The sequence below is a fragment of the Pongo pygmaeus genome, chromosome 7, assembly GCF_028885625.2.
Source record: "Pongo pygmaeus isolate AG05252 chromosome 7, NHGRI_mPonPyg2-v2.0_pri, whole genome shotgun sequence".
In the NCBI taxonomy this organism is placed as follows: Eukaryota; Metazoa; Chordata; class Mammalia; order Primates; family Hominidae; genus Pongo; species Pongo pygmaeus.
Window position 1 is genome coordinate 122,086,180 of NC_072380.2, and position 15,985 is coordinate 122,102,164.

The following is a 15,985-nucleotide window of genomic DNA, read 5'->3' on the forward strand; positions in this document are numbered from 1 at the left end:
TAAAAGCATGGAAACAGGACAATTGTTATAATTATCTACTTTTTTTTTTTTTAGGGTAACTGTGTATCAGTTGGAATTACTGCACTAACTTTGAGGGCCATACTCAAGGACTCCAATAATAACCAAGTCAATGGCCTTAGTGGAAATACAACAATTCTGTTTAGCAGCTGTTGGGCCAACTACACAGACCTTACTCCCCTTAGAACAGGTGGGTGCACTATTTTGGATCCTCACATATACAGCCATAAATAGAGACAATTATAATGTTCTTTTAACTAACAAAGCATTCTGTAACACTCTGGTCAATAAATTATAGACATCAGAATGCTATATTTTTCCTTGTTTCGGAAAATATTTAGTCTAGCTTAAGAGTAGATTTAATATGTGAAATAAATAGAAATTAAAATAAAAAATTAAGGAAATCAAATTATATCATGATTTATCCATTTGTATACTTTCCTAAATTTGCTCACTAAAGATGTATTACATTATTGTAAGAAAAATTAACACATAGATTTTCAAATTCAATAAAATAAAGGATAAGTTAGGCTCATATAACTTTAATGTCTTAAGGAGGAGTTCAGAGTTGGGCTAGAAAGTTGGCTGTGGTCTTTCTGAAAGCAAAAGCAAAAGAGAAAATGAGCATTATCATAATTTACAGTACCCACCAAATAAACAGACCAGTTACTGTGAGAATTATAATATTCTCTGAGAACAGAACAAATGTCTCCTGTGATTTTTCAGAAAGTGTGCACAATTAATCTGTATTAAGTGATATCTTCAACATCGGTCCAGTAAATACAGCCATGACGGCCACAATTACGTTTTTTATACTATCTTCATATAGGTTGATGACACAACTCTGATTGGTAAAAACCATTCTACCAGGGTCCAGATGATATATCCCCAAACAGATCTCTCTTGGTGATAGAATGTAGAGTATCTAAAAGAATGAAATGGATAAACTGCTTACATTTGAGAAAGGCCTCCATTGTTCTGTTTGTCCCAACCCAGGGCCTATTTAAGATAGTTAGGGGCCTTAACTTCTGAAAAGGCTGTGTAGTGGCACCCCTCCCCCCAATTTTTTCCCTGAATTTTTGTTTCTCCATGCTTTGATAGTGTCCTACACCAGATATGTTCAGTCTGCCTACTGGGCAGCAATATCTCAGCCTAATGTTTGATAATAATTAAATGACAGTTCAGTGGTGTGCTCCTAGACAAGTACCTTGTGTCCCACTGCTTTCTGGTTTAGAACAGAGCTAAATTCTTTCAACTATCAGCCCAAATGGAATTTTTTTTTATGGGAAATGAGGCAGCTGGCAAGAACCCTACCTGAAAAGAAGTTTGCTCACCTCTTCATGAGGGTGGACCCAATAAGTATCCAGTGGAAAAGAACCAACCTTGTGACTAAGGTCTTCAAACTACAATGTTCCAAAAGTACCCAGGATCACTGGAGCACTAAAGCACTAAAATAGGTTTTGGCATTTTACTGTGGCAACAAAATAATAATTTAAGCAGTTTTCTTTCATATATTAAGTTTTTTTTTCAGAATTCAAAGCTTCCCTTGGGAGGGTCTGTCTTACTTGCCAAGGAGAAGTGCCAGCACTCTTCACCTGTGTGTCTCCTTTTCCATCCTTCCTTCCCTCCCTTCCTCCTTCCTTCCTTCCTCCTTCCTTCCTTCCTCTCTCCCTCCCTCCTTCTGTCCTTCCTTCCATCCCTCCTTCCCTCCCCCTCTGTCCTCTCTCTTACCCTCTCCTTCTCCCCTCCCCTCTTCCTCTCTCTCTCTCCTCTTTTCTTCATCAAGTGTGGCATCTCAGTTCCCTGGTTATGTGCAATAAGGAAAGCCAAGTATAGGAATCTCTTCATTATTTTTAAATCAATTAGCCAGTTTGTAGATTAACCACAGTAAAATTACAATAACAACAAAGCATTAGTGAGAAAATTAACAAAATATCTTTCACTGGCTCTTTCTAGCAGTTAACCCCCACAGTCACTGCACTGAAGGAAATCCCCTTGCTGATCAGACTGCGGCCTGACAGCACAGCACCCCTCTTCTACATATAGCTCCATAAAGAGCAAAGCAGGGTACTTGGGTAGAGGAGATACAGGTTGTGGTTTCTAACACAGAAAATGGTGATGTGAGAAATGAGTGGGAGAAAAAGGATCTGCATCTTTAACCAACGTAGATAAAGAGAGTATTACTAACAGACACTGGGACATATTTGTTTAGCGTCCTATGTAATGTTTAGTGTTTGTTTCGGTTTCTATTGCTATGAAACAAACCAGCCCCAGATCTAATAACACCATTTCATTTGCTCACAATTCTGTGTGTCAGAAATTTGGGCCAGGATGGCTCATCACTGCTCCAATGTCTGGGGCTTCAGCTGGGAATTTCCATTAGCTAGCGCTGGCTAAGATGGCTTGATTCTGGATTTTGGCTGGGTTCTTCAGTTCTCCTCTATGTGGTCTTTCCATAAGGCTAGCTTGGTCTTCTTCACAGTACTTCAGGAGGAGAAAAACAAAATAAAAGGACTACCCTAAATTATTTGCTCGTCAAAAAAATTAATAAAAAAATTCACTTGCCACAAAAATTCAGATTTTTTAATGCAAAAAGAAAAAATTTTTAATACATCATTGTCAGGAATTGTCAGTGACAGAAAATTCTATAGTACAGTGCCCATATATCCTGAAAGTTATGTAATGAATTGCAATTGTTCATGAAACCACAGATGTGATCAAGGTCTAATTATATTCTCTTCCTAAAAAACGAATGAAAACAGAAATGACTTTTTAAAAACAAATAACACAGAAAACAGATGAGTAAAAACTTACAGGGCTGTACAAGTATTAGAAACGCTATTCTGTGTAGTGATTATTATTAATGATAGCAATAGACCCAAAAGAAATTATAGCAAGGAAAAACATATTGGCTATCTCCTATTCAAAACTGTGGGAAGATTTAACCTGGAGATTAAATAATATTGGATGAGCTCTTTAACTTTTTTACATTCTAAACACAAGTAACAATGTTTCTAAAATGTCTACCTGGAATAAGGAAAAAGGGTCATAGCCTTGTAATACAAAAATGGCATCTAACTTCAAACAAATGTGAAACATGGTAAAAGTTTTTTGAATCTTAATGGAGGGAATATGGTTGTTTGCTGTATTATTCTTTCAACTCTTTTCTTGTTTGAAATTTTTCAAAATAAAAAGTTCAGTATTCATCCCCACCGCCCCCAACTGAGCCTGATGCTTCTCTACTCCTAGGTCAAGTACGAAGGGATGAAACTGAGATTCAACACCCTCACCTCTCTTCCCTATTGTCCCTCATTTCCAACAGTTTTTGTCTAGTCCTGGGCACTAGGAAGGGGCTCTAAGAAGCAGGTACTGCTGCTGCAGAAAGAAAATCTACCCAGCTTCCCTGTTGTTCAGTTAATGGGCAGATAGAACTCTTCTAACTCTGAGACCCTGTCTATACTTGTCTGTACTTAAACTAATTTATTTGACTTAACTTTCAAAAATATTTCATCAGGATCTGTATAGTGTTTTTCAGTCAATGAAAATCAAATGGGAACTGTATGAAAACAAGTAAAACATAAAAGGAAATCAAACACTATGATGCTTTTTTTTTCCAGGAAAAAATTATAAGATTGAATTTATACTGGATAATGTTGTTTGGGTAGAATCCAGAACTTTCAGCCTGCTGGCAGAGTCTGTCTCTAGCAGTGGCAGCAGCAGCAGTAGTAGCAGCAGCAGTGGCAGCAGCAGCAGCAGCAACAGCAAAGCATCAACTGTGGGTACATATGCCCAGATAATGACTGTAGTAATTAGCTGTCTGATTGGAAGAATGTGGTTCTTGGAAATATTTATGGCTGCAGTTTCAACTTTGAATATAACTTTAAGTAAGTACAGTCCATCAATACATTATTTCTCTACATGTTGAAGTACCAGTGTTTACTGGATAAAGGCTGTGTGCACAGCTCTTGTGCATGATATCACTGTGTGCACAAAGAGAAAGTAACAGCCTCAATGGCAGAGACAAGACAACCTTTGGAAAATGTTATTCACTACATGTTGGTCTATAAGAATGTGGTGAAACAAGGCTGGGCACAGTGGCTCATACCTGTAATCCCAGCATTTTGGGTGGCTGAGGCAGGTGGATCACCTGAGGTCAGGAGTTGGAGACCAGCCTGGCCAACATGGCAAAACCCCATCTCTACTAAAAATATTAAAAAATTAGCCGGGCATGGTGGTGCGCAACTGTAATCCTAGCTACTCGGGTGGCTGAGGCAGGAGAATCGCTTGAGCCTGGGAAGTGGAGGCTGCAGTGAACTGAGATCCCGCCACTGCACTCCAGCCTGCGTGACAGAGCAAGACTCTGTCAAAGTAAATAAATACATAAATAAACAAATAAATAAATAAATAAATAAGTAATGTGAAACAAAAGTGCAGGTCATGTCAGAACTCTTTTTGAGTTGCAAGATGCAGATTCTTAGCTTGAATTGATCTAGCTAGTAAAGTGATCACTTAGCAGTCCAGAAGTTGTCTGGTTTCTGAAACAGTTGGATCTAAGGACTCAGATGATATCTTCTAGAACCTCTGTCTCTTCTTCTCTTGGCTCCACTGTCTTTGGTTAGCTTCACTCCCAGGCTGACTCCTCACCATGCCCAATCCTCATTACAAAGGTACCTACCAACATCTTCTACCAGCCCATCAACCAATACAGAAAGAGCTAACTTCTTTCCCAACAGTTCCACAGAAAAGCCCCAAAGCTATGTCATTGACCTGCCTTGGGTCACATGCCCATTCCTGAACAAATCACTGTGGCCACAGCATTCTAATTAGCTTGGCCTGGTCACATGGGGTAAGGTACTGAGAATGGCGGAGGTGTAGTTTCACTAAGGATAATAAAGGTGCTAGTACCAGGAATGACAGGCAGACAGAGAGACATTGAATATTAGAGAGCTTGATAAAAGGGAGAGGTCCCTATATGATTAGAGATGACTGCAAATGTCATTGCATTAGCAACACATGAAAGTTGGGACTGTATAAAATGTATAAGATTTGGAAAGGGAGGGAAAAGGCACTCAAGAACAGGGACATGATAGGAGCAAGGAAAAAATGGCAGTGGAATAAAACATCTTCAGTTATACATGTTTAGCACAGAATTCCTCACATCTCCTTACAAACATACTTCTCCAATTATCCCTTCTCAGTTAATGCCAGTGCCATTTTTGCCTATCCTCCATATTGCTGTCAGATTTAAGGTCATGTAATGCTAACAGGAATCTCAAATCCTCAACTGTTCCTCACTACATGCAAAAAATATAATCAACATCAAAGACCTTGAAAACAGATTTGAAGACTCCCTCCTTTTACCAAATCATTTCCAGAAAGAATTCTCTCCACCCTACATATTCCCTGTAGCTATACCTGGGCTGCCAGCCTCTACTCACCAAGGTTACCTCTCACAGCATCCTTCTATGTCTTGCTCAAATTCCACCTCATCCAGCAGGTTTCCCTTCTTGCTTCCCACTCTACATTTAATTCTCCTCTCCCTTGGTCTCCAACTGCACTTTGTGTTTATATCATTATTATAGTCCTTTCTGTAATGTACTTGTATTAAGCTTATATTCAAATCTATCTTCATCACCAAATTGTGAGCACTTACAAGACTGTATGCCTTGCATATTATAAGTACGAAAAATGTGGTTGTGGTTTAATTGATTTTAAATCTTGAAAGTGAAAGTTGAGTCTTTACCTCTGACTTAAGGGGAAATGTTGAGTAGGGGTATTGTGGGCAAATTGTAAAGAGCTTTGACTGGAACATATTAATCAGTTTGCAATTCATTTAATGGGGGAGAGTTTCTGACAGGTTAGTGAAAAAAATCACATAAGAGATACTGTATAATAAAGTCGAGGAAGAATTTGAGGTGGGGTAACAATTTAGAAGAATACTAAAGCATATTGAGCAATAAAAGCCAAGACTAGATTTTAAATTTAAATATAAAGGATCGGGGACATAGTAAGGCTGGGTCTGGAAGTGACAAAACAAACTGGAGGCTGAAACAAACTACTGGGGTCTCAGGAATAGCCAGAAAACAAGAAGAAGGAAATCCTTTCTTTTCTCCTAATGGAAGAAATTAATTGGAGTCCAGCGGTCAAGGGAGAAGCATAGTTTGCAGAGACATTGTCCTGGCCTCTTATAGCTGAATATAGACAAGGAGGTTTATGTTATTTTTATGCCAGTTTTCTTGTCTCCAGAATAGTAATAAAAGTAAGACCAATTGTTTATTTTATAATAGGATGACAAGCATTTCTTTAATTCATTTTATTTTTTTCTCAGAAGCATTAAAATGTAAGGTCTAATTGGCTAAATATTGCTCAATATACATTTGTGCATTTTTCATTGCCTCATTAAGTGCAAAAACCTTTATTGACTCTCATCCTGCTTACTCCTGACAACTTTGGTACTTTACCAAATTAATGTAATTCTATTCTCAAATAATTAGTAAATCATATAGCTCCTGAGTTTTTTCCAGGAACTCTTCCAAATAAGATTAATCAATGGCTTCTCCTTTGCTACTAAATAAACTACCATTTTTCAATTAGAATATAAGAAATTTAAACACCACTAATGGATTAAAATGCTGGGTTCTTTTATAACTTTGCATTCTGAACTAATAATATATTACTTTTAAGAGGATCATGAAGTTTCACTAAATAACAGACCTTATATTTTAAATGTGTCGTTTTGAATGTGAAAAAAATAAAAAAATCTTGTATAAACACCACAATCTATAAATTTCTACAAAAAAACCGTTACTGATTCTAACATTAAATGGGTAAACTTAGAAATACTGCTAACTATACCATAAAAATGAGAAAAGTTAAAATTAATGAAATATATTTTAAATTATACTATATGCTGTTGCTACTTAAAATTGTTTTGTATTTTCATTTTTCAGGAAGCTACTAAAGTGCTGCTCTGAAGAATAGGCTGAAAACAAAAATATAAGAATTATTAGCTATTTTGTTGGGCAACAGGCAAAAGTCTATAGCATTTTCATGAAAATATACTAAAAATATTTTTATGATATATAAAATGTACTAATTAGCTTTAAACGCTAAAATCAGATTTCTTCAAAATATAAATTTGTTTTGATTCTTTATATTTGTATGTTCTTATTTCATTTCAATAAACTTCCAGGAATTTGTCATTTGGAAGTAGATTTGACACCTCTAAGTTATTGTTCCAACAAATCATAGAATCCTTTAAATAATGGAAAGAGCTTGTCTAGTTCGGACTTAAGCTCTTTACATCAGATTGGAATCATTTTAAGTATTATTTTTAATACTTGGGGGGGATTCTTATTTTCTCTATCCATTTATAAGGTTTTGATTTCCAACAATCTAAGCCATTCTAGTTTCTAAGGATTTTGGAGAGACGAGATTGTCTTCACACAATCTGAGATGACAATCTCATCTCAGATTTTTGACACTGAGTTCCTGTCTTTCAGATTCACAGTAATCCCAGGAATTCTAGACTGTCCTGTATTTCTGGATCTGCCAAACTCTGGACAATATTTGGAAAAGTTTTCTTGTCCTTGGAATGAACTTTTGGAACAAGTCCAAACTCCTTCTCTGCCTACCCCTCCTTCCCACTCAAAACTGCCACTACTAAGAGCATGACTCCCCTCAACCCTGGGCACCAGTTGAGGGTTGAGGGGTTCCTTTAACTGGTGGATGCTTATTCACTGTTTACTGGATGAATGAAGTATAAAGTGTGGGGAAGTCAACAACAGAACAGAACTTATTTTCAAGAAGATAAATTAGAGAATGCAAAAAAGCTACAGACTAAGGTAGCTAAGTTAACCGAACTCCCTAACAGTATTGAAAATAGCAATTCTTTACTCAGAAAATTCTAAAGGGAATACTTAATTTGACAGAACTCCTAATAAAGACATTGTAGCCACATCCAGAGCCTTCCAGCAAGTGACACTCAGCAAACATTTGGGACAGCTGAGAGAATTCAACAGAGCCCATACCTTTGTCTCTTGTATACCATCTCCTAGTACATTCACCTCAGATCATTGTTAATCTTACTTAGCAGAAAATATATAAACACTTACCAGGTAGTAAAATCAAATATCTTGGTATAAATGTGGCATTTCTTTCATTTGAGCAGTATCTGTTGGGTGTTCTAGTAAGTAGGAAGGCTACAAGAAATAAGATGCTATGCCTTCCCTCGAGGAGTTTTCAGGATATTTGGGGAAAGAATGGAAACAGACCATTTCAATATAACATGATCACTGTCTCAGGGAGAGAGAGACAGAGAAAGACAGAGAGATAGAGACAGAGACAGAGAGGGAGGGGGAGAGAGAGAGATAGAGAGAGAGAGAGAGAAAGCATGAGGTTGCTAGCAATATGAAGGCCTTAAGCCTTGTTCAGGAGGGCTACCTAGAAGAGCAGTAGAAGAAAACTGGGAGAGAACCACTGAAGGCCTAGGGGCTACAGAAAAAATTAAAATGAACAGCTGGAATGGAAATAGTCACAATTTTAAGGGAATTGCAGGTAAGAGGTCCCTGACAAGGTAGTCTTCAAAGTATACATGAAAGCCCCTTCATGAGGAACATTTGCCATGTCCAGAGAGCATTGATACTTGACTGTACAGCACCGGGTAACAGAGCACTTTTATACTCCCCTCAGTTCCAACCCTGGTGGGGTGAAAAACCTCTGTTCCTGGGATAGGGAGGGGGAAAGAGACCCAACATGGGCCATTTCATGCTGAGACTTAAAAATCAGTCTTCCTAAGGCAAATCTAGTTTACTGTTCATTCCATGATACTTCCTTTCTGTTGGAAAACTAAATTCCAAAAACTGCAATTCCAGCATCTATGGAACAAATTCCTACATTTGGGTTCTGGAAGAGATACAAAAATATTCTTCACACCAGAACACTGTAAAAGCCATAAAATTGTCCACCATCTGTATTCTTTTCTTACCTAAAGGTTTAATTCAGCCCACTGGAGTTTTTTTGTCAAGATTTTTTCTGTCGGTTTTTAATAAGGAAATTTTCTAATACAAGTTATATGGCAGTAAAAGGAATTTCTAAAAATTGCTTCTTAGCCACAGACTTTGTTAAAAAGTTCCTGTTTTAACTGCTTTAGGTTTCTGGCTGTCTGCTTTTTAAGAACTTTCTAGAATTATCATAATACATAATTGCTTATTCCAGATAAATTACAATTTAATTACTACTTTTAAAAATGCTTGAATTATTGGAATCCATGGGCAATATGGCTTCACATATCCCTTATTCATATTCTAAGCAACTTTTATTTTTGCTTTTTTTTGCATTTAAATAATATTTCTCTGAACATTCCTATCTTAGAAATTGAAGTTTAAATTCTTAAAAATAATTCTTATTGTAAGAAGTGGCTATCTGCTCTTGAACAAGTCATAAAAATCCTTTGATGTGTGAATATTCTTCTACCTAAGACCTGAAGCGTTGGTGAAGTAAATATGTTGTTCCAATTTGGGTCAAAGTAAGAAACAGAGAATAAGAAGTTAATAAGAATAGCTTCTTGTATTTCTCATAGTAAGTGAAATGTTTATATCTTGTACTACTGTCTCTATTCATTCCTAAATTCCATCACCTTGTGATCATTGCAATGACTTCCAGATGGTCCATCTGTTTTTACCTTTTATCCATTTTATCCCCAAAAGTGCTATTTAAAATACCCCTAGCACTAACAATAACAATAATCAATAATAAAGTAAAGGTTTATCACATGTTCACTATATGCCAGACACTATGCTGTGTGTTCTACATGGACTCTTTCCTTACAGCAATCCTATGAGGATAACCTTATTCCCTTCTCCAAATGAGGAAACTTGAAATGTTGAAAGGTTAGGTTAAATTCTCAAGTTCACAGAGCTACTAATGGTAAAGCTGGGATTCAAACACAGACAATTTAACTCCAGAGCCCAAATTCCAACATTTAATTGCTTCCCACTTTTCCTCAAGCATGGGCAAGTGCTTCATTGGGAAGAGTTTTTAATCCAAATTCCTGTTCAAATTCTTGGTTTCTACTTTACCACTTCTATGCCCTCAGGCAAGTTCTTAGTTTCCCTTATTCTCAGTTTCTTCAACTATAAAATGTGGAAAGTGTGGTATCTGAAGACTGATGGTATCATATATATGACATGTAACACAGTGCCTAACAGGCGGTAAAATGATAGCCACTCTTGTTTTTATTTCCATAATGTGGCCTATATCATGTCAATCCCTGGCCCAGTAAACCATTAGGCTTCTTATTACACTGGAACAGTGCCTGGCATGTAATAAGCACCATGTGAGTGCTAATTATTAGAATTATTGGCTGGGCACTGGGCCACCTAGAACAAAGACAATTTCCCAGCTTCACTTGCAGTGAGACTGATCAACTTCTGTGTAGTGGGTTACAAAAACAGACATTATCTCGTGGCATATTCTAGAAACTGACCTTAAAACATAGCTATTATGCATCCCTTTGCCCTTTCTTCATCCCTTCCTGTTTTTCCTGCTACATGGAGCAAGATGGCTCCTGAGACCTGGAGGATAAAGGCCAGTGCCTTTTATTGCTCCATAACTTGTATTAGAAAATCTCCTTACTAAAAATCTACAGAAAAATCTTGACAAAAAAAAAATCCAGTGGATTGAATTAAAATTTTAGGTAAGAAAAGACTAAGATGGTGGACAACTTTATGGCTTTTACAATGTCCTTGTGTGAAGAATATTTTTATACCTCTTCCAGAACCCAGAGAGCTCAGCTGAAAGGCGTTTGGGTTCCTGACATTGTGGTGCCCTATACCAGCCCTTGCTCCTTTAGGGTTTCATTGTTATTTGGTGGTTATCCTAAATCTCCTGCTTTCATCAGATGTCTGAGATGGCAAAATTTGAAAGGAGCAATAGAACAGAGAGTTAATCCTTCCTAATGGGAAAGGTGGACAATGCCAGGGTTAAAATACCACATGCATCTTTGAGTTACTACTATACCCTCCCAAATGGAAATGCTTAAACTTTAATCTGAGGCCAGGTGCAGTGGCTCATGCCTGTAATCCCAGCACTCTGGGAGGCCGAGGCAGGCGGATTACGAGGTCAGGAGATCGAGACTATCCTGGCTAACACAGTGAAATCCTGTCTCTACTAAAAATACAAAAAAATTAGCCGGGCATGGTGGCGGGCACCTGTAGTCTCAGCTAGTCGGGAGGCTGAGGCAGGAGAATGGTGTGAACCCGGGAGGCGGAGCTTGCAGTGAGCTGAGATCGCGCCACTGCACTCCAGCCTGGGTGACAGAGTGAGACTCATCTCAAAAAAACAACAAAAAACTTTAATCTGAATCCATTATGTGTTGGGTTGGGGAATCTACTGAAACAGTGGCAGAGTCTTGCCCTTTTTCTAAGATCATCAGTGGGCATTTTCAGCTTCCCCATTATGGTAGTAGCTGCAAGGAGTGTTCAGTCTCCAGTGAAAGAAATATTAAGATTTATTCCCCCAATTTCCCCTCCCCAGAGAGTAGCTACAGACACACTGTGTAAGACCAAATAGGAACAGTCTGCCATAGGGGACATAGTAGGTACTTGAATACTTGTGGGCAGTCTAACCAGCTACAAACCTCTTGTTGCCTTACTTGCAAGTCCTAATATAGTACTGTAGTTATTATAATTCCATCATTCTGAAATTAGAAAGATGGTCATGGAAAAACTGTTCTAAGAACGCCGTTCACCCATGAATGTGACTTTATTAGAGGTTTTTTTTTTAGGTTAAGGACTATGTATTCTTTCAATTTCTCTGAAGTGCTCAGCACACACTCTGCCCATGGTAAGTGTTAAATAAACTTTCTAATAAACCAATGATTGGGTAGCATGATGAAACTTTTCCTATCCTAGCTTTTCGAGATTAAGAAATCTTTTAAAAATATTACAGAAACTGCACTTTATCCTGACTTACAGCCTTAATGTTTGAAGTAGCAGTGTATAAAATTCACACCCAGTTATAGACTGAGTAATTATGGTTGCTATGGTAATGGGCTCTGTGCCTATAAGCAAAAAAATATAATTCCTTTTGTGCAAGATATTTATGACTGTGCCTGGTTACATGGCAATAGTATTTTCCTTTGGTTTTTCATTACAGTAATTTATGCATTTAGGCAGATGATCCTTTATATATATAAATGCTATAAATTCTTAGGAAGAAAATAAATTTATTGTTTTTCACATCAAAAATTTCTAGTATGATTATGAGTTCAATTTTCAAGTGAAAATAATCCTTAAAGGATTTAATTTCAAATAAGAACTATGTACAAAATATAAATTTAAGTTAATTCTCACTGTATGAAATGTACAGTATACATAGACCAACTCCTTTAACAAGAATTTCTGGTATGTCTTAAAGGGTCATGGGTGGTTGGAGGGAGATCCCCAAACAAACAATTCAAAATTAAGAGTTTAAAAAGCAACAATCAAGACACATATCCTCCTAAGTGAATTTGAATTGATGGACACTGGAAAATTTAAAAAGGTCAGTTACTATGAAGAAGGTATAACGATATTTATATTAATCAGACAGCAAAGTACCAAACTGACTTAGAGGAAGGAAAATAGTAAAATACAAAAGACTAAGTTAGGAGATCATTTTGATATCCGGATGTGCTGAAATGATGGACATTGAGAAGAAAGAATAGACAAAACTTGGCAGCAGATCTTGGTATGAGATAAATATCCCATGAGTAGTACATAAAAGCCTGGAGAGAGAGGGGAAGGATTGTAGGTGTCCTAGCTCTGACAGCTGGTCTTTCATCCTATGCCTTTAAAACAAAGGGAACAAAGAAGGTAGAAGTGGGGGTATGCAGGGTTGACTTCTGGCTTTCCCTCTGTTTCCCTTTGTTAATGTGTTGCTAGTAGACATGTCTACTTCTGGTTGCTGATGACATAAAATTCACCTCTATTTCTTGGAAGCACTATTCCATGTTGTGAGCTAAAGGGGATTGTACTGATCTTGAAGATAATAAATCTGTTTGCTTCAAAGCTTTCACCGATTTTATTGCTGTATTTCCAACACATTTCCACATATGGTATGATATTTAATTTGCAAAATAAATCCGTAAAGCAGGAATTACTAACCTAATTTTGCAGATGAGAAAACTGAGGCTTAAACTTGTTCAAGGTCAAAGTCACGATGTCCATCATGCTGTAGCTCAATGAATGAGTCTCCCATTGTTTCATGTTGTTTTATTTCTACTTTCTCAATCCATGTACAAGATAGATTTACAAACTACTGTTTTATGTTGGTTGTATGAATTTCAATACATTTACTGTTAGAAATAACAAAAGGTCTTAGACTGCCAGATGCTGTTCACATCAACTCTACTTAATTCATAATATAGGTGAACTCTGTCATAAACCTAATAACGATGTGGACATTAGCCAGAAGTATGATGTGGCTGAACCTCACTACTGAATATAAAATGAGAATTCACCTCATCTTTTCATTTGAATTTATTTCTACTAAAATATATGTATTATTTTTCTCGATTTCTAACCAGGCCCCTTCTGAAGAAACCTGGTTAACTCTAAATTGTTACTAAATTTTGAATCTTCCTGTATTTAACAATAACATTACTGCTAATTGTAATAACAATTAAGAGGAAAAATTTATTTAAGTGCTTCATAGAAAGTTAATTTTCATTTAATAGAAAAGAAATAAAAAATCTGCTTCAGACTGTTTGATTTCTCTATTAGGCAATTGACCCTAACTAGTATATGGTGATTTTGAATATTAAAAAAGAAGTTATAATTTTCCAGAATACTAATGTTTATTATTTTGAAAGCAAGTAAAATTCTCCAGTAGGAAGATTAATAAAACAATTCATTAAAATTCTCATCAGAAAATCCTATGCTTTCAAATGTATCTGCTCAAAGCTGTCACTCTATGTGCGGCAAAGCTTTGTTTTACTTGATCAAGAAATGAATGTGACTTTATGATCTTGTATTCAACTGTGAACAGCTGTTCATTAATAAAAAGCCATTAAAGTCCAAGTCAGAACAGCAGGTCTAAAATTGTGTTTGAGGGAAAAAAACCCCACCCTTTGGTAAAAAGCCAGGGAACTGGGTTGGGAAAGATCTGGAAGCAGAGGGCTGTGTTTGCAGTCTGCTCCTACCTCCTGGGCCAGGTCAGGTGACAAGGCCAGAGTTAGCCCCAGCTGGAGAAGTCAGAATAAAGCCTATGTAGGCTTTGAAAAGGGAGAGTAAGTGGTGGGCTGGAGGTTGATAGTGTGAATAAATCAAGCTGCTAATTGGGCAGAGGCTGATCAGAAGCGTTAAAGTGAGCAAAATGGTTTGGACATAGAGCAGGCAGAATTAACTATATTCCATTGAGTAAAAGAAATTCATATACCAGGTTCTATCCCTTATGTTCCTCCCATTTGACATTTGGTGGTCTCCTACCTCCACCCCACACAAGCTTTGGGGAGAGGACAGGACTTAAAGTTGCCTGTTCCCAAGAGGTAGTCCCTAAACCCAATCCCAAATTATTGACTTGTGATCCCAATTATGGGCTTACTATTTAACAAGTAAAGATGATTTTAAAATATTATTTTATAGGTATTACTAAAGTAAATTTTAAATTTGCAGTCTTTAGCGAGCTTTGTTTTCTGTTTTGCTATTGTGTTGGGAAACAAGTACTCAGCAACTAGCTGTTTCTGGAAAAGTATATACCTTTCGTTTTGTTTCATTTGGAAATGGCAAATTTAATAAAGAAAACTGAAGAATCAGGAAAAAGAAGAAAATATCCTGGGGCATAATAAATTATCAAAGCAATCAACTCTTTAAGAAAAAAAAATTTAAAACATGTTTATATCCGAATATAGGTTATTTTGGATTTTTTTTTTTTTTTTTTTTTGAGTCAGGGTCTTGCTCTGTCTCCCAGGCTGGAGTGCAGGGCCCAATCATGGCTCACCGTAGTCTCAACCTCCCAGGCTCAAGTGATTCTTCCCACCTCAGCCTTCTGAGTAGCTGGGACTACAGGCACGCGCCACCAAACCTGGCTAATTTTTAAATTATTTGTAGAAACGGAGTTTCGCCCGTTGCCTAGGCTGGTCTTAAATTCCTGGGCTCAAGCGTTCCTCCTGCCTTGGCCTCCCAAAGTGCTGAGATTACAGGCATGAGCTACCGTGCCCAGCTAGATAACTTGATTTTTTAAATCCCCCCCCCAAAAAATTAGAAATTTTATATTGAAATTTAGACATTAGAATTCGAGAGATTAAAGTTAGAGCAGGTGTTTAAGGGACTGCCAGGGGTTGTATGGCCTTTGGGAAATGCAATTACCGGAAATGATACTGTAGTAGTGCAATAGTAATGCAGTAGTAGTAGTAGCTGCAGTAACAACTATTATCTATGAATGTTTGCTATGTGCCAGGCTCTGTGCTAACAGAGCTTTGCAAGCATTAGTACTGCATGAAGTAGGCACTATTATGGCCATTTTACTGATGAGGAAATTGAAGAGATTAAATAATTTTACCCAACTTTACACAGAACCATTCCAGAGCACGAGCCATAAACACATCTTTCCCGTCTTGGAAATTAAATTATTAATAAAAAACGTGGTGCAAATTGGAAGGAGGACGGTTGTGGTAGATTATCACAAAGTTAAGTGGGTAGGTGGTTGCTGGGTCAGGGTGGGAGAACAAAGGCAGCTGTAGTAAAAAAAAAAAAAAATTAAAGGCATGTAAAGAAAAAGGCTGGTTGAGGAACAATTTGCATAAACTGATTTTGGCCTTAGACCCTATTCACCTCTCCCTCACCAGTCACTTTGCAACTGTGGAGCATAGTATTCTGAGGGTCCCCTGCACATAACAACCCTTTTCATACTATACAAGATAAAAAGAAGAATCAGGCTGCAAAGAGAGAAGCACTGAAGGAAAGAACATCTCAGGTTGAAAGAAGGG

General features: G+C 37.2%; 1 protein-coding gene across 1 annotated transcript in view; it reads left to right on the top strand.

The window, feature by feature from the left end:
• PKHD1L1 (PKHD1 like 1) overlaps positions 1-7,368 on the top strand; it is a 180,183-nt gene extending 172,815 nt beyond the window's left edge. The window contains 3 exon segments of the mRNA XM_063669026.1: positions 55-208; positions 3,636-3,902; positions 6,969-7,368. Coding sequence (XP_063525096.1) covers positions 55-208; positions 3,636-3,902; positions 6,969-6,979 — 432 coding nt within the window. The 3' untranslated portion in view covers positions 6,980-7,368.
• The last annotated feature ends 8,617 nt before the right edge of the window (positions 7,369-15,985 follow it).